At 48.2% G+C, this 25,281-nt stretch overlaps 1 protein-coding gene across 1 annotated transcript; it reads left to right on the top strand.

The window, feature by feature from the left end:
* The first annotated feature begins 6,981 nt into the window (after positions 1–6,981).
* On the top strand, positions 6,982–16,367 carry LOC122366794 (low-density lipoprotein receptor-related protein 2-like). The gene is made up of 7 exons (XM_043339383.1): positions 6,982–7,215; positions 10,556–11,260; positions 12,820–13,031; positions 13,310–13,493; positions 13,761–13,855; positions 14,968–15,107; positions 15,228–16,367. The coding sequence occupies exons 1-7, from the start codon at positions 7,137–7,139 to the stop codon at positions 16,285–16,287; spliced, it is 2,475 nt and encodes an 824-aa protein (XP_043195318.1). The 5' UTR covers positions 6,982–7,136; the 3' UTR covers positions 16,288–16,367.
* The last annotated feature ends 8,914 nt before the right edge of the window (positions 16,368–25,281 follow it).

Below are 25,281 nucleotides of genomic sequence, written 5' to 3'. Positions count from 1 at the left end.
ACATAACCCCCCTTTTTGGACGCCTGGATCCGCCTATTATAGCAAAAACGTGTCAAAAGAGGATGCACAATAACTGTATATGTTATCACATGATACCTTTCATTCACTGTTCGTAAAACTGGTGCAGCATCGTGATCTTCGCCCAAATGACTCGCTTCACGAATAGGACCCCCCAATTCCCAATGCTCTGGAGCCGCCCCTGGTAAAGTTATGAACTTGAAATTTTCAGGGAATGTGCCCAATTTAGTTTTAGGAAAAGTCAGAAAATTTCAGCATCGTAGCTTCAGCGGTTTCGGAGATATTCCCGAAAAACCTGAGGGGTGGATAAAAACAACCCCCCCTGCCACTAATAGGGTTAAATAATGTTTTTGAAAACAAAATACTAAACGTGCAATTGAATTCGTGGGAATGTTGGTGGGCGCAATTGGGTAGGAGGGAACCCACTTTCACCCACTTTCCCCTAGATTATAGGTCAGGTCAAGGTCAAGTCAAGGGTACAAAATGCAACTGTAGTTCTACAAGATCGGCTTTGGAGAGCAGTTGGCAAAGAATGTGCTGAGTTTGATTATCCAAGGCGTGTTCTCAGGCTACCAAGACAAGATGCGTTGCATATGATATCATGCAAAGGTCAAGGTCAGGGTCAGGTCGGGTCAGGTCACTAAAAGAGAAATATTGAATATGATATGTGCAACACATATTTTATGAGTGATTTCATTAATAGAAATAAATTTAGAATGTCAATTAGTGATATGAACCATAATTGGATGAATTTCAGGTCGTAAATGTGGGGTCAAGTGTGGTCAAATTTTGAAATAAATTGTTAAGACCCAAAAAAGTGTCTGCCTGATGCGTTTTTTTCACGACAAATCGAGTGGTACTGTTTTTGTTCCCGTGCGAGGTCTAAAACTTCGAACACATTCTGGAAATATTGGGTGTCGTGACGTCAGCAAAATTTGAATAACTCCTACATTTTCCAAACCGATCCTTTCAACAATTGGAATGTAGGCGCACACTACACATACAATACCTACTTCTCTGATAGGTTCCCTTTTTTGCGATAAACTCAAAATTTTTGATTTTGTAAGTACCTACCTATAATGATTCCCTCCCCCTAAACAAAATGTATTTTAAGCTAAAATATTTCATCGGAGATGGCCACGTGAAGGAAAAAGTAAAATCTTGTGCAGATTTTGTTACGTTTTGATTTAAAGGCTGAGTGAGGTTGTTAAAGGCGTTTAAAGTTTTGCAGTTTTTTAACCCGCGCCCCACTGGGGGGGGGGCTATTTATAGCCCCCCCTCCCGTTTTTCTGCAATAACTTCCAAACCGCTTGACGGATCGACGCCAAACTTTCAGTACCTTTGGCTGCATCAATTTGACACCTTGTGTCAAAATTTGAACTTCGTACCTACCATAGGTTGGCCGGAAATGACGTCAGAGTGACGTCATGTTCGGCCAATTTCGACGCAAAACATTGAACCACGGCAATCGCTCCCAAGAGCTCAGTTTTTAAGCTAGATCCAATTTCTTTACATGAGAGGACTCAGAATAGACTGCGCTATCAAACTGCTATCTCGGATTTTCGAAATTTTGAAAATTTCGAAAATTTTATATAATAAAATTTAAAATTTATATTTTTACATTTTTTTCAAAAACCTTTTGACTTTTCGAAAAAACCGGAATATATGTGATAGAAAGCATTATTATGACTAACTCTAGCAAGTTTTAGCTAAATATCTTCAAAAATGGCCAAGTTATACGCATTACTGCAAAAAATTAACACTTATTAATTTTTCAAATCAATTTTTCAGCACGAATTTGACATCGTACGCCAATATAAATAGCACCATCGTGTTCCTGAGCTCAAACTGCATCCAATTGACACCTTTTTTGTTGAAAATTTTTAACTTCAAAATTTGACCTTTTTTGACCTGAAAGTGACCCGACCTAAGCGAAATTTGACTCAAAATGACCTCGAATGACACAGACGACATCAAATTCGAAATGTTTGGCCTAAATGGACCATAAAACATGTGTCACGTGACCGACGCATGATATAATATTTTCGTGACCTGTGATGACCTGACCTTGACCTGAAAATCAAAGTACAAGTTTGGTACCCTCAGAGTATCTAGAGCATCTGTTCACGAGTGTGTGAACCAAAAATGAGCCTGATCTGACTTGTAAGACGGCGGCCAGAGCCCAAAACGTTAAGAAGCCAAAATGCTAATAATTTTTACTTTGACCTGACCTGTGACGTCATCAGTGACCTCGAGGTCAATGAAATTAGGTTTCGTTCGACAGTTTTTCCGGGGCTATCAGACGCCGTTTGAATTTTGACGATCGGCCCAGTAGTTTCGGAGTTAGGAGGGGGGGCTATGAATAGCCCCCCCCCCCCCAGTAGGGCGTGTTATACGCAGACCCCAGTGGGGCGCGGGTTAAGGGAAATTCGCGTGACATTAAGTTACAAAAACGTGATTTTTTCTTTATTTCCTTATCCTTACACCATGGAAAATTCAGACCACCAGCACGGCGCGGGTTAATTGGTGCTGGAAATCAAGCCAATTTTCTACTACAAACAGGCAAAATGAATATAATTAATTTCCATCTGGTGAAACACACAAAAAAACTGTCACTTAAAACCCAAAGCAAAGCTGCAACCAGCGCGTTGCAAACAAAACAAGAAGAGCCTGGCGCTTGCACAGCGCGTTGCTACCAAACAAACTTTAATCAAACTCGAAAAGTCACGAAGCGATAAATCGAAAAATCAAAAACCGACTCGAAAAAGCGATAAATCGAACCAAAAAAGCAAAAAACTGAAAAATCCAAACTGAAAAAGTGTCCCGTATACCTAGCTTGTTCTTGACCCTCGCCCCGTTGGGGGGAGGGGCAATACGGCCCCCTGTGGTTTTTCCTGAATAGCAAGAAAACGGCGGCGCGCAGCGCCACCAAATTTTCAAGTAGCTTCTCGGGCATCAATATATAACACCTTCACACAAAACTTCAAGTCTTAACTCCTAGGTCACCTTCGGTCAAGAGTTGTTGAGGTCAAACTGAGGTCATGTTCGGGCAAAAAATGAGCAAAAAAACACGAAATCTTGAAACGCTCACAAAAGCTACACTTAAAAGGTAATTTCAAAGTTCTTTATATGGTCCTGTAGGGAAACACGGCGCTACAAAAATGTTATCTCGGATTATCAAAATTTTGGGATTTTGACCCCCCCCAAAAAAATATGATTTTTCTTTTAGAAAAACGCACAAAAATCCTAAAAGTTTTTTCGAATTTCGAAAACAAAACCCGGAATATATATGATAGCCCCTGCGGTCAATTCTATCTACATACCAAATTTTAGATCGATACCTACCTCCTTTTTCGGCCAAGTTATACCGAAACAAAGTTCAATATTCTAACTCAATTTTTAGCAATTCTAGACTACGTATTGCAAAACAAAGACCACCATTAGACTTACCGTGACAAGCTGCATCGATTCGATACCCATTTTATGCAAAAATATCAAGTTTGAAATTTGACCTAATTTGACCTGACCTTGACCTGACATAGCCAGAACATAACCTAAACTGGCCCCAAAGGCTGCCTGACCCACATGATCGCATTTGTCATGCAAAATGAACCATAAAACATGCATCACATGATATTTTCATATCGTGACCCTCAGTGACCTGACCTCTGTGACCTGACCTTGCATCAGTGACATCAACTAGCAAAATGTGTTTGACAAACAACTTCCCATCGATGACTTTAAATGACATGCATTTTACTCGATTTTACAACACATTTCTTGAAATGCCTGTAAACGGTGAAAATTCGACATTTCACCTGACCTGTGACGTCATCGGTTTGACCGAGATCAATGAAATTGGGTCACAAGGTAGTTCCCCATTCGGGCTATATAACACTGTTTGCTGCTTCTCGTTATATTGCGTGGTTCTCAAGATCTTAGGGGAGGGGGCAAAATGCCCCCCCCCCCCACCCCCCCCCCCCCCAACATGGCGCATTGCTCGGCAGTTCCCAACGGGGCGCGGGTTAAGACCTTTTATGCAAAGAAATTGGATGAAGCTAAAAAAAAAAAACTGAGCTCTTGAGAGCGCCATTGCCGTTGTTCAATGTTTTGCGTCGAAATTGGCCGAACATCTCGTCACTCTGACGTCATTTCCGGCCAATCTATGGTAGCTACGAAGTCCACATTTTGACACAAGGTGTCAAATTGATGCAACCGAAGGAATTGAAAGTTTTCGCGCCGATGCGTCCAGCGGTTTAGAAGTTATTGCAGAAAAATAAGGGGCTATGAATAGCCCCCCCCCCCCCAGTGGAGCGCGGGTTAAATTGACCTCAGTGTTGATCCGAGTGAAGAGTTGACCTTAACACTTTCTGGAAGTACATACCGTCGTCAAGCGCACCTATCGACTTAAATACCCAGGTGCGGGTTCAAATTATGTCGCCACCGTACCGCTTCAATGACAAAATATCAAAACGCTTTGTACTTTCGTCCCTTTTGCAAGCTGGATGGTGTAGCTAAGACGATCATTAACGTTTTCTGAAGTGACCTTGACGTGACCTGGTATTCTGACCGTAGTTGACCTAGAGGTCGAAACATGGATGCATGTGTGTCTGCACTTGTAGGTATACCTACGCTACGCATTGCGACGAGGGCTGAAGGCATCTGAAAATCCGAAAACCCGGAGCACATACATATGTGCTGTTGAGTGAGACTGGATGACCGAATGTTGATGCTGTTGACTGTTGAGGCGCTGGGTGATGTCCCGGATGGGCCCCTGTATTAGAATTTGGCAGTTGAGGGCCAGGGCCGCTGAGTGGATGGGCCTGGGTGTCTGCAGTAGCGCCGCCGCGCCCCTGTTCTGAGCGACCGGGACGCCACCTCCCGGTGCCTTTGCGTTACAGAGCAGCGCCCCTGCTACCGCTGTTACCGATCAGGAGACCCCTACTCGAGTCGGAGGTGCCTGACGGCTGACACCAGATCGCTTGTCCGGTGCCCCGATCGTTTGCTGTCTCCTTCGGCTATCAACCCGTGCCATGCCAACACAGATTCACATAAAACGGCGCTGTTATATCTAAAAAGGCCGCACGAGGCGTCGCCGTTTTATCAACCTCCTTCTCACAGGCTGTGAATCACCAATCCTCGCCATCCTCAGGACAAGCCTGCACCCGCATCCCCCTCACCCTCCCTTTCCGGACTGGCGGTCACCCCCAACTGACACCCGGTGGATGAGGTCTCGGATCCTCACCGGGACCCGAAAACCGTCTCCGGGGTGCCCGTTGGGGAGTCGGGTGGACTGCCCCAATGGGGCAATCAGGTCCCACTGGGACGGTCTCGCCTCCGCGTCTCACCGTCGTTGTCCCGCACAGCCCAATGTCTATACAACTCATCACCCCATGCTAATATCCCATAGCTCTGCATTGACCTTTTAAGACCGAAAGAGCTTGAAACAAGAGCTTGAAACAAAAGAGCTCCCAACAAAACAAACAAAACAAACGGATGTGAAAGCATCAGGACTAGATTACCTAAGGATAGGTCAACGTTAAATGAATTCATTCTTAGAAAACAGCAAATGTCTGCTTCTAAGTTCTAGCTGCAATGACTGAACGATTACCTACTTTGGTTTTTTCGGCCATTGATGAGGGTGATAGGATGTATCAAATACATGCCTCGGATTTTCTACATATATCGGTGCCCATAGATCAGGTCAATTTCGCGACCTCTCCATTGCAAGTCAGTCAAAGAAAAGAAGGCTGTGCTGTTTTCCAACAAAAGTCATTTTAAACACCTTCAAACATAACTATTTTGTAAGCGTGGATTGAACATTGAATGCAGGGAAAAGTCACCCTTGATCCCCACATTTTAACTCTGAGGTCACCAGTCACCACCCTAATGTCAAAAAGGTCACTAACAATTTTTCGATAAAAACTTTTACAGAAGTTCGATAAAACAGTGAAAATGCATTAACTTAAGGTATAGGTGCTCCGCCCAACAATGCCGCTCGATTGCTATGCAACTTGACCTTTTTCGGTCAGGTCATGACTGACTCTACTTGAGTCAGCTGGCCGCTTGTCGCCACGATGGCCCATCATGGAAACCCAGTCAAGGGAGGGGGGGGGGGGGTGCCCGACGACGCCGCCTCAATGTGATATAATATACCTAACGATTATCGGATCAACACAAAAAACGACAGCCAAGCGAAATGATTACCTATCCATGTTCAGGAATGAGCCATCCTCATTAGGTCATTTCTGATCGGTGAGCACCCACCCCCGTTTCGGTCTGCGGTCACCCACACCATGCACTGGCTAAGGTCACCTAGAAGCACCACACTGCGGGTGGCTGTTACTGTTAGCACGGCTGAGTGGCCCATCCTAATGTTTGGTGTGGATGAGGGTTTGTGGGAGTAAGTCGTGTGTATACAGATGCGAAGGCATCCGCAAAGCACTCGCTCATCTCTGTGGCATCATCGGTCAAGGCGCCCGAGGAAAGCCTCAGGGGGCCTGCAGAGGAGCGACCCACTTTCTTATGTCTAATGTAGGAATGTAAAATTTTAGGGTTTTGCTTTGACTTGTTGATAAGTCCTTCCTCATACTTGGACTGGCTGTGGAAAGGCTCAGCCGCGCTGGCAAATCAGCCGCGGTGTGGAGGTCTTAGCAACATGACGTCTCCTCGCGTCCCATCACCGCACGGTCCAGGAAGCAGTCTGAATACATCTAGAGACTATATGTAGAGTCTGACTTAACACAAAGGCGCGACGGCCGCAGGTGCGCGCTGCGCAGTTCGCTGCGCCGGCAAACAAGATTCAGCTGGCGACCCATTAGCATTCAGTACCCTCTGCTGCTCTGGCGCCTACAGTACCGCTGCTAAACGCTGCTGGACCGATCACAGTCGGCAGGGGGCTGGAGGGGCTGAGGGGAGGTGACTCACGGGCCAGTCCTCAGGAGCCGCCGAAGAGCCGCGCTCAGTGACGAGCGGCCGTCGGAGTGTGAGGGTGTCCGCCAGCCGACCGCTATGGAGTTGTGAGCTCGGGCCCACCGAGAGAGGAGCGGTGAGGGATCGAGAGAGAGAGAGAGAGAGAGAGAGAGAGAGAGAGAGAGAGAGCTGTGATTGTGCCAAACATGTCTGCGGGCGTGTGGTGGGCGCTGTGTCTGCTGGCCGCGGGCCTGCCGGCGGCGCACCTGTACGCCGCCCACAGAGGTGAGTACCGCTCTAAGACACCGTGGACCGTCTCCCCATCGGAGAGCCGCCTCAGACTCTCAAACCTCGGCGCGGTATAGACTGCCCCCCCCCCCCCTCTATTACCGCGGAGAGGCCTGCTCCGTCCGGCTGTCCTCCTCCCGAGTCCCGGTGGAGAAACCTCCTCTCTAGTCTCTGTTGCTTCCTGGCGGAAAGGCCCGCCCCATCTGTCTGCCCTTTCCAGGCGGAGAGGCTCCGTCTGCCCTCCCCGTTCCCCCCCCCCCCCTCTAAGTTGAGAGGAGCCGTCAGCGTTCGACCGGGCGCCGTATACTCGGTCACCGGGAGCAGCAATCTGCCGTCGGGGCCGCCCGGCTGTCGTCTGCACTTTGGCTCATCTGCCGTCTGATCTCTGGTTCGACTGGCACCTGACCTCTGGTTCGCCTGTCGTCTGATCTCTGGTTCGCCTGTCGTCTGACTCTGATCTCCGGCCCGACTGCCGTCTGACTCTGGTCTCTTTCCGGCCGGCCGCCAGGTCTCCCCTTTAAAGGTAGTGTGCCAGCTTTCTTGGACCGTATGGAGTTAATGGCCCAGATAAGGAGAACCGGATTTTTAGAACTTATCCATACCTTCAAAACTCATGGAAACGTCTTAAATTCTTCAAATTTTGAGTACCCCAGTGCGAAATTCGCCCCGACGGGTTGTCGGTCGTACCCCAACCACATTTCACACCACTATGAACAATAAATGCACACACTGAAATCGCTATTACCGATATGCTCATCCAATCAAGTTTCGATAAACCCGTTCATCATCATCTCCTGCGGTTTCGAACACGCCTGTTAGGTGGCTTCTGATGCTCGTCGAGGTCGGAATTTCCAAATACGCGTGGTGCGTCGGGCCGCGCGCTCTGACTTCGGCCAAGAAAAATGCGTCAGCTGATCATTGTCATTTATGCCACTATTGCGTGTGGTGAAATGGGGTCATAACTTATAAGACGGCTTTTTCATATCAATTATTTTACATAAAATCATATTTCAAACCATAAATAATGTTCGACAGCCAAATAAAAGAAACAATACCAATACGGGCTTACAGTTTAAGGCTCGACATTGTGTTGTCTACGATTAGACAGCTGATAACTCATTCCCGTACGTCGTATGGTCGTAACACTATAATGACCTTTGCTTATTGTCACAAGTGCGCCGCATTCGCGATTGTTGCCCGACGCCTGTTTGCAGGTGAGCCCACTACAGTTGTTATACATATCTAAAAACCGAAAAACTTTTAGGCGAAAAAGGCACTATTCCAGGCCCATTTTTGATTTTTTTGCGATATTTGGTAAAAACAGAAGCTTCTTATCCTAGGAAAAATAAAATGGGAAATCTTTCAAAGGTGGCACACTACCTTTAATCAGTCCCAGCGGCAGTCTGTCCCCCCCCCCCCCTGTCACCACACTGCCGTCTGATATCTCTCCGGCCGTCGGCCCAGCCCCCCACACCTCGGTCCCACCGGCAGTCCATGCCCTACCCCCGTCACTCTGTCCTCTGATCTCTCTCCGGCCCCCGGCCCAGTCAGTCTTCCCACCTCAGTCCCACGCGGCAGTCTGTCGGCCCTGTCTGTCACGACCGAGACCGCAAAAGTCCGCTGGTCGGCGTGTTGTTCCGATTGAATCGACACTCGACACGGACACCGTGCTGCAATCCTCACACTGGGCTCGCAGGTTCCGGTGTACGGTGATGACGCTTGACGTCATCATACAGGATGATGTTTAACTTCATCTTGTGATGGATTTTATCGTCACTGCACTGTCGTCTGACGCTTCCCTCACCGTGTGACGTGGTGGCCAGTGACGTCCCCAGTGAGTTCCCCGAACCAGGGACAGGCACCGCGCCGAGCCGACTGACGCAGGCGCAGCAGAGGAGCGGCAGTCTGGGCAGCGCGGTCGGTGGAACGACGGCAACCGTCCACAGGAGTGACGGGATGGATGGCAACTGTCCACAGGAGGGACAGGACCGGCGGCATCTGTCTACAGGAGGGACGGGATGGGCGGCAACTGTCCACAGGAGGGACGGGATGGGCGGCGACTGTCCACAGGAGGGACGGGAAGGGCGGCGACTGTCCACAGGAGGACTGGAGAGCTGATTGGTGAGGGTCATGTGATATACCGGATGAACTGAGGAAACCAGTTGATGGAATGGACTGATGGAAACTTGAGTCTACAAACGCGAGTCACCTCGTCTATAGGTATGCTTGCAAAGTCACTTCCAAACTCATTTACCTACGTTACACAGCATGGAAAGTAGAAATAGGCACTGCTGACTTAAACACGGAATATTACAAAATGAAAGAACTTGGGTTTGACTTACTAACGTGACTACTCTCTTGAGCTAGATTGTTCTATAACTGGTAAAAAGAGCTAACCGGCTGCGCTGCTAACCACTGAGAACAACGAAAAGAGGCGCGATCTGCAGCCTCGTCCTTCGAACACTGGCTGGCAGAGATTACCGTCGGGATTGCCCGGGCACAAGCAGAGGCTACCGTAGGGGGTGCATTCAAGTCTCCGTCGCCAGCGTCCAGCGACCGGAGCAGTCCAGCCCGGTAACGCCTCCCCTCTCCCCTCTCCCCCTTCAAGCTCATCTCAGCAGTTCTCCAAGCACGATGCGTGTATAGTGTTTGTATGTACGGGGGGGGGGGATGGAGGGCATCACGAATGACCCTCCGGACACGGGACGAAGGACTGAGACGGAACGGCCTGTGCTGTCACAAGAGTGGCAGGGCTGAAAGACTAAAGCACTAAATCTAACTTGTTTCCACAGGGTATGCCTTCCAAATAGTTCAGCCTCCGAGTCGTTTTACAATGAGCGACTGCTGAGTTTTATTCTGAGTCTAGTTTAATGTTAAGTTGATTTTCTTGGGTGATGCAGAAAATCGTTCGCCGTTTGTACCCTTCAGCCTCCAGTCGGCTCGTCAGACGGTACATCAGTCTTTAGGCTTTGTCTCCCGATCCTATTCTATAGTCTGCCGATGTGTACGCTCGGCCCCGTCAGCTGAATCTTCAGAGTTACCGAATGTAATGAGTAGACGGTGCTCCCGAAACCAGTGGTTCGTCGACGCTCAAAACGTTTTAAGGCAACTCTGCGGGAATTGTAACAACTCGCCGATTTCTTGTCTTATCGTTTTTAACACTTAAATCAAGTGTTTGTTTGAGCGTTGGTTGATGTCCTTTGTGTATTGACTGCAGCAGTCACGGTGTTGCACGTTATTGTAGTGATCTGTAACATTGATCATTACATTAAACATGAGCATTATATTACATATATATTATATAGTACACGCTTCTGACGCCCTCTATCGCCGCCAGGTGCTCCAACCACCGCTGTATCCCGGCCACCTGGCACTGCGACGGAGATGACGATTGCGGAGACGGAGCAGACGAGCCCGCCGACTGCAAGTCCAAGGAGCACAACTGCTTCGGCGACCTCTTCACCTGCGACAACGTATACAGCAAACGCGCCAACCGAAACTGAGACGCTGGAGACGGACCATATGACAGCAATTCCAGGGACCCCATCTGCATCGGCGATCTCTTTATTTGTGAACATTGCATCCACGCCAACTGAAATTGAAAAGGATACGAAGGGTTCAAACACGCAGATCACACCGGTTTCGGCGACCTCTTTGTCCGCGACAGCGGCTACCCCATCCACGCTGCCCGATAATGAGAAGAACACGGTGTTTGTAAGCCTACGGACCGCATCTGTTTCGGCGACCTATTCACCTTCAACAGCAGCTGCAACATCTGGCGCTAAGACCCCCGAAACGGACACGACTAGTTTTAGTCGAGGAACCACGCTTGCTTCAATGACCTCTTCGCCTACGACAACGGCTACCGCACCCACGCCAACCGAAACTGAGAAGGAAACGATAAGTCCAGTGACCACACCTGTTTCGGCGGCCTCTTCGCCTACGCCAGCGGCCACTGCATCCATGCCGCATGGCACTGAGGCGGAGACCACAGCCGCGGTGACAATGCCGACAAGCCTGCCAAATGCAACTCCAATGAGTGGTAGGATATTCAGGGGTATTGATGGGCAATCACCTGCCAGCTTACTGGCTGTAAAGTGCACTGGGCTAATGGTAGATTTAGAAGTCATTCGAGATATCGTCTCCCTGCATGAGGTGCTACTGGTGGAAGGGAGTAGGCTCCCTTCCACCAGTAGACGCCAACCTCTCCGGTTGGCGTCTAAGTGGTCATCGGAAGCTGATATGGCCACTCAGTGACGCATAGGCATAGAAATTGATCGAACTCTGCTCAGGTGTTTCTTGGTAACCTTAACCTTCCAGGCGGTGGGGGGGCATTTTTTTGCCCCCCCTTTAGTTTTTTCGATATATTTTGAGAACCGCTGCGCCGATCGTCACCAAACTTTCAGTACACTCCCGTGAATAGCTATTGCACATTGTGACCAAAAATGCTTCCAAAGGCTATGATAGGTTGGCCGCTAATGACGTCAGAGTGACGTCATTTCTGCCATTTTCGACCCAAAAAAATGTTTCGCGAGAAGAGCTGTCAGGCCCACAGCTTTAGAGATACAGAAAAATAATTCGACATTATAAAGGTGAAGAATTTAAAGGGTACAAAACTACTATCTCGGATTTTTGAAATTTTTGGATTTTGACCCCCAAAAATAAAAAAATAGTTTTTTAATATAATAGCCGAAAAATCCAAAAGGTTTTTTGAATTTCGAAAAAACGGAAAATATGTGATAGTCCCTACCGCCTTCTATCTACATACCAAATTTGAGATCGATACCTCTTTTTTGGACAAGTTATAGCGAAAAAAAACTGTTCAAAATTGATGACGTCAAATTTTCAAACTCAATTTCTAGCAATTCTAGACCTCGAAGCGCAAAACAAAGACCACCATTAGACTCCCCGTTGACGAGCTGCATCGAATCAATACCCATTTTATGCAAAAATATCAACTTTGAAGTTTGACCTTTTTGGACCTGACCTTGACCTGACCTCCACCAGAAAGTGACCTAAACCGTACCTAATGGTCTTATAACCAACACCATTGAGTTGGAAGTGAAAAACTGGCCATAAAACATGCATCGCACAACCTTAGTAAAGTTGGGTTCATGTGGTGACCCTTGGTGACCTTTGGTGATCTGACCTGGTATGACCAATGACCTCTAATAGCAACTTATGTACTAGACAACTGACGCCGTATCGCTGATTTTCGACAAAATGCGTTTTACTCGGTGTTATAGCGCTTTCCCTAGAGGCCCCGTGAACGGTGAAACATTTTATCTTTGACCTGACCTGTGACGTCATCGGTGACCCCGAGGTCAATGAAATTTAGTTTCTTTAAACAAATTTGACAGGGCTATCGAACGCCGTTTGAATTTTCCGGATCCGTCCAGTAGTTTCGGAGATACGGGGGGGGGGGACAAAAAATGCCCCCCCCCCCCACCGCGCGGAAGGTGGCCGGGAGGCCCACCGCCTGCCGGGTTAACGTAAACGTGTCCGATGTCAGTCTAACCTGATGTCATGTTGCTTGTGTCTGGGTGGTCTTCATTTCTTGTCAGCCCCACCGACCGTCTGTCCACGTCCTGTGTTCGGCAGACAACCGGCAGTGCTCCGAGTACGAGTTCGCGTGCACAGAGAACAAAAAGTGGGGCCGCGCGCTGTGCATCCCGAGGCGGTGGGTGTGTGACGGCGACCCGGACTGCGTGGACGGCGCCGACGAGGACAGGGTGCACGCCAACTGCGCCGAGCTGCCCAACACGTGCACAGAGGAGCAGTTCACCTGCAACAACGGACGCTGCATCAACAGCGTAAGGGCCCAACGCCGGATTATTGCGTAACTCTGTCTCTAGCGGCCGATGGCAGCCTTGGTTACGGCTGCTAACTTCGATTATGGCATCCTATCGTCATGCCTATATATTGCCTAGCCGATGCGTGCCGTTTTTTTTAACACAACAACCATTCCTTGAAGATTGGGGATATGATTGTGGAGTGTGCTTGTTGCCTTGTTTCCGCATATCTATTTACCCCCCCCCCCCCCCATTCGGATTTTTAACTGCTGATCGCTTGCTGACCGTCCTGCCTCCAGCACTGGGAATGCGACCACGACAACGACTGCGGCGACGGCAGTGACGAGGGCAAATCGTGCAACACCCGCTACCGCAACTGCACCGCCGACGAGTTCGCCTGCGACAACGCCAAGTGCGTGCGGAAGGCGTACCACTGCGACGGGGACGACGACTGCGGCGACTACTCGGACGAAAAGGACTGTTGTGAGTGCCGCGCCGTCGTTGCTGGACCGGGCACCAGATCATTGAACTGCCGACAGTCGTGGAGAGGTGTGGGGAGTCGGGGACTTCGTTCGTCATATCATAGCAATTACGGTTTTCCTCTGAGAGGATCAGAGGAGAGTTGAGTATATTTGCAACGTGTCTGGCTCATGAACTATTGCTTTTTACTCTCCAGAGCGCAACTTTCCTCCCTGTCGCCACATCCATCCTCACTGCCCGCCGCTGACGGTCCGTTGACGTCCGTTACAGCCAAGGAGGAGACCGAGTGTCCCCCGGGAGAGTTCTCGTGTGGCGGCAAGGACCTCGAGAAGCGCTGCATCAAATACGAGCTCGTCTGTAACAAGGTACGGCCCACTGTGCTAGAACCAGGCTCAGGACTTAAAAAGTGCTCTTATGGATGCCGTCAGCGTGCACTGGACAATGTTGCAGCCCAAAACCAGCCTGTACTCAATGTTCATACAGCATGCCTTGAAAGTTTAACAAGAACACGTTGGTCGGTACACACAGTGCGACTGAGGAGCCTAACCATTTGCCCGCACAGAAATCAAAGACCAATAGAATTATTTATTACGGAGCGAGCGAAGCGAGCGGAGTCTGTCCTTAGATTAACGGAAATTTCTGAGTATGAGCGGCCGGCCGGCCGGCCGTGCGGACGCTTTTGCGAGGCTTATGTCTCAGCATTCAGCAACCACTGACCGATTTACACGCGGTAATTTTTGTAGGGTAGCTTCATTCCTTCTACCAAGTATTGGACTGTTCCCGCTGCATGTGGGTGACCCCTTATGCGCGTGCCACGTGCAAAACGAAGAAGTGTCAGTTTTGTAATTGTTGCAATATCTCGGTAACAACTGGGCCGATTGCGCTGAAAGTTGGCATGTAGGTAGGCACCCATTAGGCAATGCATAATTTGCATACCCATGTGCCAGAGTTGGGGTGCTGCTGCACGTGCGCACGTGCAGGGGTCGTTTCCAGATCTCGAGAACGGCTCGACCGATTGCGCCCAAATTTGGTACACAGTTAGGGACCGGTTAGTAGGGTGCCGTGCAAAAGTCAGTCGGGCCCCATTTAGTCGTGCACGTGCGCACGTGCAGGGTGTCGCTTCCAGATCTCGAGAACGGTTGGGCCGATTGCGCTCAAATTTGGCAGAGACCGGTTAGAAGGGTGCCGTGCACAAGTCAGTTGGAGGTACCCCCTCGCAATTTCGCACGTGCAAGGCACACCCTCTCGCTCGCTCCGTTAGTCGCCCCAAAAAGCGTTATACTGGTTTTATGTTCTACTTCTTCTTATCAGTTGGCACCGATATTCTTTATTCGTGCTCATTGTACGTTTCATGATCTTGTGTATCCTTTGCGTAGTAAGATCGCCAAGCTTCTTTTTCTGAATGCTTTCGCTGCCACCCTACTGACCGTCTCTCCCCTAACCGTCCCTCTAACCACCCGACCTCGGCCCTGGCCAGGTGGACGACTGTGAGAACGGTGCTGACGAGCCGCCGCACTGCAACGTCGACGAGTGCGCCAAGACGGAGCTGCACCAGTGCGGACACAATTGTGTCAACACGCTCACCGGCTACTACTGCGAGTGTAACTCCGGATACAAGTGAGGCTCAGGGAATGGGCACAGAGTAGAAGGAAATTAGCCGTCTGCTGCTGGTTTAGAACGTTTGTCAATGAATGGGACCGTCTGTCGATGACTGTCGCTGATTGATGTTTTCCCCAGGCTGATGGCCGACAAGGAGGCGTGCGAGGACCTGAACGAGTGCTCAGAGCAGATCAGCAAGTGCTCCCAGAAGTGCTTCAACATGCCGGGCTCGTTCGCCTGCAAGTGCGACGAGAAGTACTACGACAGAGAGCTGGACGGCCACACGTGTAAGCGGCGCGACAACATCGAGCCGTGGCTCATCATCACCAACAAACACTACGTGCGCAACATTTCCACGGACGGCGCTCACTACACGCTGATGCACCAGAACCTCCAGAACGTGGTGGCGCTCGACTTTGACCTGCAGGAGGACCGATTCTACTTTGCTGATGTCGCAGACAATAAAATCCACAGGATGGTCCGCAATGACAGCGGCGACTTCTACGAGCCCATCATCACCAGTCGGACGGGCGGCCTGGAGGGCCTCAGCGTCGACTGGGTGGGCCGCAAGCTCTACTGGCTGGACCGGCACGAGAAGCACCTGGATGTGTCCAACCTGGACGGCTCGTACCGGCGAACGCTGATCAACCGCGGCCTGACCGACCCGCGAGCCATTTCCGTCCACCCGGGCATCGGGTACATCTTCTTCATCGACTGGAGCCTGCAGTCCTTCATCGGCAAGGTCGGCATGGACGGCAGCAATTTCACACGCATTCTTACATTCAACGACAGGGTCGTTTGGCCTAATGCGCTCACAATCGACTTCTTTGCCGACAAGATTTTCTGGGCGGATGCCCACTTGGATTACATCGCCTACTCGGACTTCGAGGGTCGCGGACGGCACGAGGTTCTTCAGGGCGCCAACGTTCACCACGTGTTTGCTCTGACCGTCATCGACGACACGCTCTTCTGGACTGACTGGAACCTCAAGGCGGTGGTGAGCGCGCACAAATTCACCGGAGAGAACGTGGCCATTCTGCGCAACACCACGCAACGTCCGTACGACATCAAGGTGTACCACCCGCTGCGGCAGCTGGCCTATCCGAACCCTTGCGCCGAGAACAATGGCGGCTGCTCGCACCTGTGTCTGCTGTCGCCCAAACGCGACGGTGGTGTGCGTGCCCAGTGCGTTGGGTGACCCAGCACTTCATAGAAAATTCATACCACCAGCACGGCGCGGATTAACCCTCGCCCTGGCAGGGCATTTTTCATAACACGGCCTGGCAGGGGGGGGGGGGTCGATGCGACCCCCCCTCGCGATTGGCTCCTATGGCACCTAGAAACACCAAATTTGGTAGGTAGGTGGGCCCCCTGGAGTTCTCGCCCTTGTGCAAATTTGGTTGCTCTAGGTTAATATTTAGGGGGGTTTAGGGGGTATAAATGTAAAAATTTCGCTAAAAACAGGTCAAAAGTTTTTCGCTTATAACTTTTGATCTAATTAAGATAGCGCAAAAAGAAAAGCACCAGTGAACTCAGCACGTTCAGGCGCGTCGAATGATATACTTTTTAGCCTGCTTAAGTGTACTTAAAGTTTTTCTTAAATTTTAAGTAAACTTAAATTAATAAATTAAGTTCAAGTTAACCAAATTGCATCATATCGCATATCATTCAATTCGGCTGATCACTAGGAACACAATGATACCATTTTTTAAGCTCTAGCGTCATTATGTGCCAAGTTATTGGCAAAAACGTCATTTGACCTCAGTTGACCTCATTTGACCTGACCCATGGATAAGTACACCAAACAAAGAAGCACCAAGTGACCTGCTGTTAAGTACTGTGGTTTCAAAGCACAAAAGTGATAGAACGAAGCGGATATCTCCAGTATTTTCCGAATTTAGTATTTTCCCATAGGCTTAACATTACGACGTAATGACCTCTAACTGACCTCAGGTCAGTGACCTCAAAAAACACGAACTATATGTTATACAACTCGGTGAACTTAGCACATCCTGAAAGTTTGAAGGAAATCAGTCCAAAACTGTGAGTTGGACAGGTGCAAGAAGAAAATTGAAACTTGACCATGACATTGTACCGGTTTTTCGGACCTGGTGACCTGACCCAAGGTCACCCGGACCTGAAATTTTCAGGTCATATGTAAAAAGGTTGCCCCATAGGCTGTGCCAAATTTGGCGGCGCTGCGCGCCGCCGTTTTTACGCTATCTTCGAAAAACCTTAGGGGGGGTCGCATCGACCCCCCCCCCCCCCTGCCAGGGCGAGGGTTAACCCCTGAACTTCCTGTCAGCCCGCGGCCCACGTCCAGGACTTCAATCACAGAGGCCTAGAGACTAAGTTGGGCATAGTGCTTCGCGCTATATAATGATCCATGCATAGAATTATATCCATGAAATTCTGACCCAATCAGGATCCTTCTCTCTTGAGCGTACTTATACGCTTATATTCTCACAGTGGGCGCATGAACTGAAACGTCATGGTAAGAACGATTTTCAAGTCATGCTAGACGTGAAGTGAGTGCCGAATGCCGCTTACCGCGTGTCGTCACGTGGCCCAGAAGCCGAGTTGGACAGGGGCGTGAAAACGCCCCCTCCCCGCCCTCCCAGCACTTCATAGAAAATCATTACCACCGGCACGGCGCGGATTAACCCTCGCCCGTATTGGTGTTTTGCCAGTCGCGAACGTAAAGGGGGGGGGGGTCTCTCCAGATACCTGTTCACGGCACCTGCTGACGGGCTGACTACTGCTGAATCCAGCTGGCAAAATGCATCAACCAATCAGCGTGGACCTCCCCATCCCCCCCTTGGTCCACGCTGATTGGTTGATGCATTTTGTCAGCTGGAATCAGCAGTAGTCAGCCCGTCAGCAGGTGCCGTGAACAGCCCTCAGCAAGTCTTCCAGTCAATCTTGACGGCGCTCGTTTGTGTCCTTTCCTACTTCGGCGGTTGGGTCGTAGTGTTCTTTCTTCAAAAGGACTAAGACTCCCAAGTATCTTTCCGAATAAGCACGTGCGAGAAAAACGGGCAAAAACTGAACCTGAGAAAATCGAACGTCGACTAATTTCACATGTGATTTATTCCCGATAATTTATATACCTCCGTTATGGAACTAGCTATTTAAACTGTGGTGATGTCATGCTGTTGAACTTGTATTGCACGGTAACGTATAACTACCATGGACGGAACCGCTTACTCGAATATAACCTCGGCAACAGTGAAAAACGAAGTTTCGCCCAAATTCGTCGACACTTTGTCCCACCGTACGGGACATTGGGTGCCTGCTGCCACCAGTGACTTCATTGTAGTATGCTCATTTTAATACGCAATTTCAAGGTACTTACCGAGCGAACTTTGAAATCGAATATTTTTTTGCGGTGAGAAATTTTAGGCCAGACGCTGAAGCTGCCAAAACTCAAGTGACGGAGCTTCGATAATGAGCTTGGAGCCAGTCCTTTTGAGGAAAAAAAAACTATAGTTACCGTATCTGTTCAGCGGCGCGAAGAGGACTTACCTGTGGTACCAGATCTATCTGTCGGCTTAGCGTTAGGTACTTTTCACGACTTTTGACAACTTCCCGAAGTTTGACGTTGCTGGGTACAAAATAAAATTGACGAACTTGCTTCTTTTTCTTCTTTGTTCTTCCCAGCTCACAAGGAGCTGTTGCGTTATTGCTCGCTTTTGAGGAAGACTTGTCAACAGTGACATTTGATTGATTCAATGAGTATGATCAAAATTAGATGAGTACCGTAAACTGGGGTGACAATGATAGTCGGGTGACTATGATCATAGACCAGTTTGGGGCCTAAAATGAACATTTTGCAACTGTGAACTGTATTTTCTATGCCAATGGTTATATGAAGCAATCGAGCATATAGCAGACACTTTGCATTACACCTTATCAAGAAACCATCTACTTTGTTTATTTCTTATTAAACTCGAGAATCTGACGAGTGCTGGACAACCGGAGAAAGATGAGTACACATAACTTGACTGAACGAAAGGTCTACATATGTATGCATACGTATACGTTGAGACTGAAGGCTTAGATAACGGACGTTATGCTTGGTTTTTGGCCCTCTCTGCTTCCGTGTTTGCCGACCGTCTCTCCCCATTCAGTGTGTCATTTGTCTGTCGGACCTTTCTCCCTTACTCCCTCCCAAACTCGTCCGCGGGCGGTGTCTGTGTGGCTCGACCTCGGGTCAACGGCCGGGATTGAATACAGTCTTGAACGGAACGCCGTGTTTGTCTGTTTCAGAAAGCACCATTTTTATCCTTTTCACAAACATCGTCTTATGTATGGTCACTTTCCGGATTATTCTCTGGGATAATAATATCTAACTCACAAGTCCATATATTTCGGATGATATTGCTCACCCCTGGTCACCGGACAAAATAAAAACAATTACATGTATGAAAAACCACACACCAAAATTGTGTCAATTTTGGTGTGTGGTTTTTCATACATGTAATTGTTTTTATTTTGTCCAGTGACCAAGGGTGAGCAATATCATCCGAAATATATGGACTTGTGAGTTAGATATTATTATCCCAGAGAATAATCCGAAAAGTGACCATACATAACTAATTTCCTGGGAAAAAATGACTTTAAAACAACAAACATCGTCTTTCCAGGATCTGTTCCTGAGACACTTTCGTGTTCCACTACTCCTGTTTCCCGGAGGAGACATCCCGTGATTTCTATTACCTAAATGAAATTCAGGATAAACTTGATATTTCTGACATCGAGCTCACCGATGATGACGATGACGCAACCGGAGAATCATCGGTGAATGTCGCTATTGGAGGGCGAAAGTGACTGTGAAGCCTGAAGGTGGTCCGATTCAAACAACGCGTGAAGGTGGTCCGATTCAAACAACGCGTCTTCAGCAGCTGATAGGACATGCCGGAGCCACCTGCCAGATAGGTCCCCCTTCCCCCAGCCTTGTAATAGCCTATAGCCTTGTGCTAGCGGGGATGCAAAATTAAAAAAGGGTTTACCGGAGGCTGAATGCGTATTTCGGAGAGCCGGCGCAGCGTCACTCGGAGCAGCGAGAGACTGGAGCCGCAGACAACACTTCCACTGGAGGTTTCTGAGGTGTCTGAGAACCATACCTATCCAACATAGCGACCTGTTCCAATCAGCGCCTGGCAGAGGAAGTGAAGACTCCAAATATCACAGCAGCCGACATCTTCAAGTTCATTGGCATATGCTTCTATGAGTCATTTTTCAAATACCCGTGGCTTGGAATGTTGGAGCCAGAAGTATCGTCTACCGGTGGTTGCCGATAATCCAACCAGGAAGAAATTCTTTGATATTCGGGCCAACCTCAAGATGGTGGATGACAATCGCATTAGCGAGGATTACAAAGAGAGCGACCGGCTGTGGAAATTCAGACCGCTGCTGTAAGTACGCCATCCGCCAGCGCCGTCTCCAGCAGCTAGACCGTACCAGACGCTCTTGTGGAATAGACGGACGGATGATCCCTCCCGTTCAGCAGTAGGTACGACCAGTCTGAAGCACTTACGTTCCAAGCAAGCCGAATCCATTTGACCTGAAGAATTGGGTACTGGCGGGAGAGAATGCATATTTACGTCTGGACAACGAGTTGCGTTGGAGAGGCCGGAAATAGTGGCGATTTCAGGACCGCAAGAATGGACCGTCATTGGAATGATTCTTTTTTAAACCGTGGACTGTTTTCGGCCGGAATTTAGTAGTTACTACAAAATATTTTGTAATTACGTTTTGCACCAAGAATGAATGCCATCAGGGCTAAATTTTTACTTCTATTGCATTTTGTCAAGAAGCCTATAGTGCTGTTATATTGCAGTTTTAGCGCGTTTGTTACAAAATATGAAGCGAATAAGCGTCAGTGTAATTCATCAGTGCCAGAAGTTAACTTGAGGGGAAGCTATGCTAATTGCTCTTGTCCATACACTAAAATTTATTAAATATTTTGCTTTGTGTATTCCAAAAGGAGAGGGAACTATTTCATTTGTGCCTTCATGTCAGAATTGTGGGACCGATTCCCTTCTTCCATATCATGATAAAGAGAGTACACGTTCAAGCTTTGTTACAATGAAATACCCGTCACTTTCCCCTTCGTGACGGCACCGCCCGACGACCTAGATATACCAGAAGGTCGGCGGACCGGTCCTTCATTGTGCAACCACCTTGCATATAACGCACAGGCACTGGCGAACCCCAACCAGTCTATCAGAACCACAGTTGCAATACAAGTCTCGGCCCGCTCAGTCGTCTCTCCTTCCGCGCCTCCGCGACAGAATTGAAGGTGGATCATTAAATTTTCAACGCAGTTTACAAACAAGCATTTGGTCTTTCGCGTATATAAGCAGTGGCTAAGAAAAGGTTGATCAATCCTGAAGTTCAGTCATCGTACCTCAACTTGGCAGCAAGATTCCCCAAGGACAGAGGATATATTGTATACATGTCCTGTAAATCAAAACAAACAAGCATTTGGTCTTTCTCGTATATAAGCAGTGGCTAAGAAAAGGTTGATCAATCCTGAAGTTAAGTCATTGTATGTACCTCAACTTGGCAGCAAGATCCCCCAAAGACAGAGGATATATTGTATACCTGTCCTGTTAATCAAAACATTTTTGTGCCTGCAAAGGCTTAAGTTATCTGTGGTGTGTTCGGAGTTAGGCCATATGGCCGTTTTTGTTGTATGTTTATGTGGAGATTGAATATAACTGTGACCCTGTGCTTCTTTGTATACTTACTATGGTCAAACAGGGAACAGCACATTCACATAACATGCTCACCTAGCACCTAACTCATAGCTGTACCCTGCAGGATCTGTATGTACTTGTTCATGTCTCGAGCATTAACAAAGCACTAAAGTGGTAGCTTAGTAATCATTTCCCACATTTTCTGAGCATCTAACATGACATACAGCAGTGCAGAGCAGCTTCAGAGAAGAAACACTTTAAATGCACAGACTCACACCAGCCACCCAATGAGCCAGTTCCTCAGTTGACTGTTTCCCTGGATGCAGCTTGGCAATGTGAGCTAACTTTTGGCAAGTTGAAGGTTAGCAAGTAAGACTGAGTTAGGGTGAGTACCTAGTCCTACCTATAACTGGGTGCTACTGCTATGCAGGTCTTGGGTATGGCTGCAAATATGTGTGATGATTGAGGTTAGGTCAGCTGTCAGGTTAGTCAAGGAGTATGCTCATTGCTCATGTCACATTTTTATGGACACTTAGCAAATTAAAAAACTAACAATCTCATCTAAGCTAGCCCGACTAAACACACACAACTACTGACTATAGGAACTAAGCACCTACCTACTTGTGCCTACATCTCATACCATGTCAAAGTAGAGTTCCTTCGTGGAAGATTACCCTCAGTACTTTTTATCCCAGCCCAGCCCTGTGAAGAAAACTAGTACTTCTAAGCTCTGAGTCACTGCTGGCCATCCGCAGGAAGAAACGCTGAGACTGAGAGCTTTGCCATTGTATATTGGACCAATAATCACTATCACGAATGGTAACCGGACAAAAAGTCAAAAGGAACAAAGTCAAAAGACAAATAGTCAAAAGACAAAAAGTCAAATGCAAAAAGTCAAACGGGATAAAAGTCAAAAAGATAAAAGTCAAAACGGATAAAAGTCAAAAGACAAAAAGCCAAAAGCAAAAAGTCAAAATGTGCAAAAGTCAAAAACGCAAAAAGTCAAATGACAAAAAGTCAAAAATGCAAAAAGTCAAAAATTAAAAAGTCAAAAGGATAAAAGTCAAAACGGAAAAAAGTCAAAAGACAAAAAGTCAAAAGCAAAAAGTCAAAACGGACAAAAAGTCAAAAATGCAAAAAGTCAAAAGGATAAAAGTCAAAACGGAAAAAAGTCAAATGACAAAAAGTCAAAACGAGTAAAAGTCAAAAGACAAAAAAGTCAAAACGGAATAAAGTCAAAAGACAAAAAGTCAAAAGCAAAAAGTCAAAACGGGTAAAAGTCAAAAGGCAAAAAGTAAAAAAATGAAAAAAGTATAAAATAGAAAAGTCGAAGTCAAAGTCTGAAATAAAAAGTCAAAAGGATAAAAGTCGAAGCATCGATCTTTTCATCTTTTGAAAAATATTATACAGCGCAACGTACCCTACCCACTGAAGTTCTAAGGAACATGTGAGTACGCGAGGGATTCTGACAGGTACCGGGGTCCGCAGGCTGCGGTGGTGGGGCCCACGCTCACATAATACGCGTTGAGCGCTTCCGGCGTGCACGCTGGCGCAGCAGCAGTGGCACTCTTCCCCGCCCCGATCACCGGCCGCAGCACTGTCCACATCCTCGCCGGTCCTGCCTCACGCAGCTGGTCAGCATAGTATGCCGCGTGGTCACGTCTGATGGCCGCTCGACACTGCCGGTTCACCACCGTATACTCGGCGCGCGGGCCGAGCAGTGCGCGCCGCCACGCCAGCAGCCCTCGCGTGGCGTCCGTGGTGCGCGGAGCACCGGGCGGCGGCAGCCCCTCCCCCATGGGAGAGGGTGAAAAGCAGTGCCTCCTCTAAGCAGTTTTGACTGGGGGGCCCGATCACGGGCAATGACTAAGATAACCCCTACCAAAAACGTCTAAGACTTAAAAATGACTAAGGTACCCCTCAGTGACCAGTTTGGAGGATGACTGCGGGGGCTGCAGCTCCCGCAGTTAACATGTTAGAGGAGGCATGGGTGTCGTTTTGTATAGGCATGGTAGGGCCCGAGCCCTACCAATAATTTTGGAAATTTAACATTATGCCTATGGCATTGCGTGGAAAGAATCGCTTTGAATTGGCAAAAATTTACATTAGAGCCCTACCAATAATTTTCGGAAAGTGTCGCCCCTGAGAGGAGGCCCTGGTGAAAAGCCAAAACCTCAAAAAAAAAAAAAATACCATGTGATTAACGCTTAAATGACGTCAATGGACTTAAAGTAAAAAATACAAAAGACGAGATAATTTCAAAATTTTGAGCTGTCCCCTCAACTTTCAACCTACCCCATCAACTTTTCAAACGTTCCCGGGTCACCACTGCCCCATCGTGCAATTCCAGTGCTATGGCAAAGTTTTATCTGAAAGTTTAAACGTGCCCGATAGACTGGACGCGGTCCCCTCCGTCCACTCACGCTCTCTGGTCTCTGTACGGTCATCGATGACTGGTCCAGCATCCAACGCGCTGGGTTTATAGAAATTTGGTTAAAAGAAATTAACATATTTTAATGAACGAATCCATTACCCTCGCCGGCAGAGGGGGGTTTATGCAACCCCCCCCCTAAGGTTTTTCGGGAATAACTCGCGTAAAAAGCGGCCGATCGCGACGAAACTTTCAGTACCCTCGCATTAATCAATTTTACACCTACCCTAAAAATTTCATGACCCTGACCTCAATGACCTTTGACCTGTGACCTCTTTTCTGTGACCATGTTTGGCCGAAATCGCGGTTCGGCGCATGTCGGCTCGCATTAGCCGCGCGTTTGCAAGCTTTTCGTGGTTTCAAACGTTCAAACATGTGATTTGATGTTGCTCCCATGCATTAGGGTGGGTGTCAAGGTCACCTGAAGGTCAGGTCAGGTCATTGACCTTTGGTGACCTCGGGTGACCTCGGTTCACTTTTTCGAGTTTTACATGTTTCTAGGCTAGTTTTTGGAGCTGAATTCGAATTTAGCAACCATTTGAACATTTACGAAGTAGTTTTGGTGCCTTTGTAACATGTTACGAAGCTGTCCGAGGCGGTTGACACGTATTACGAATACCCGTCACAACCCCTACCGGTTGACCTGACCTGACCTGATCCGACCTGGTCTAAATGCTTAAAGACATCATCTCTGATCAAAACTAACACGATATTCGTGATCAGCACCCCGGAAAACCACATGGCAGCCACACTTTACGGCTTTCTAACAGGTCCCGATTTTCCCGGTTTTCGGGTCATTGACCTGACCTGGAAGGTCACCCGATGACCTAGGACCTTAAAATTGGGTATCATCAGCTTCCTCTCGTAACGGGCAACACGCTCGTTTTTTCCGCGAAGCCTTAGCTCGATCAGGGGCCAAACGCGAGGGGGGGTCGTACCCCCCCCCCCCTGTGCCGTCGAAGGACTCAAAATGGCCTGTGCCGGCGAGGGTTAAGTAATAAAATGAAAATGATTCACAGGTTATTATTACATGTGGGAGCACTGGCGCTGGAACTTT

This window comes from Amphibalanus amphitrite, unplaced genomic scaffold (assembly GCF_019059575.1).
Source record: "Amphibalanus amphitrite isolate SeventyFive unplaced genomic scaffold, NRLGWU_Aamphi_draft 000831F_arrow, whole genome shotgun sequence".
NCBI lineage: Eukaryota > Metazoa > Arthropoda > Thecostraca > Balanomorpha > Balanidae > Amphibalanus > Amphibalanus amphitrite.
Note: the sequence above shows the minus strand (reverse complement) of the source record. Positions and strands in the feature narration are given on the sequence as shown.

Coding starts and splice junctions, on each gene's coding strand:
- LOC122366794 (XM_043339383.1), top strand. CDS start 7,137: ATGTCTGCGGGCGTGTGGTGGGCGCTGTGTCTGCTGGCCGCGGGCCTG. Junction 11,261..12,819: donor AAATGCAACTCCAATGAGTG/GTAGGATATTCA, acceptor TGTGTTCGGCAG/ACAACCGGCAGTGCTCCGAG. Junction 13,032..13,309: donor ACGGACGCTGCATCAACAGC/GTAAGGGCCCAA, acceptor TCCTGCCTCCAG/CACTGGGAATGCGACCACGA.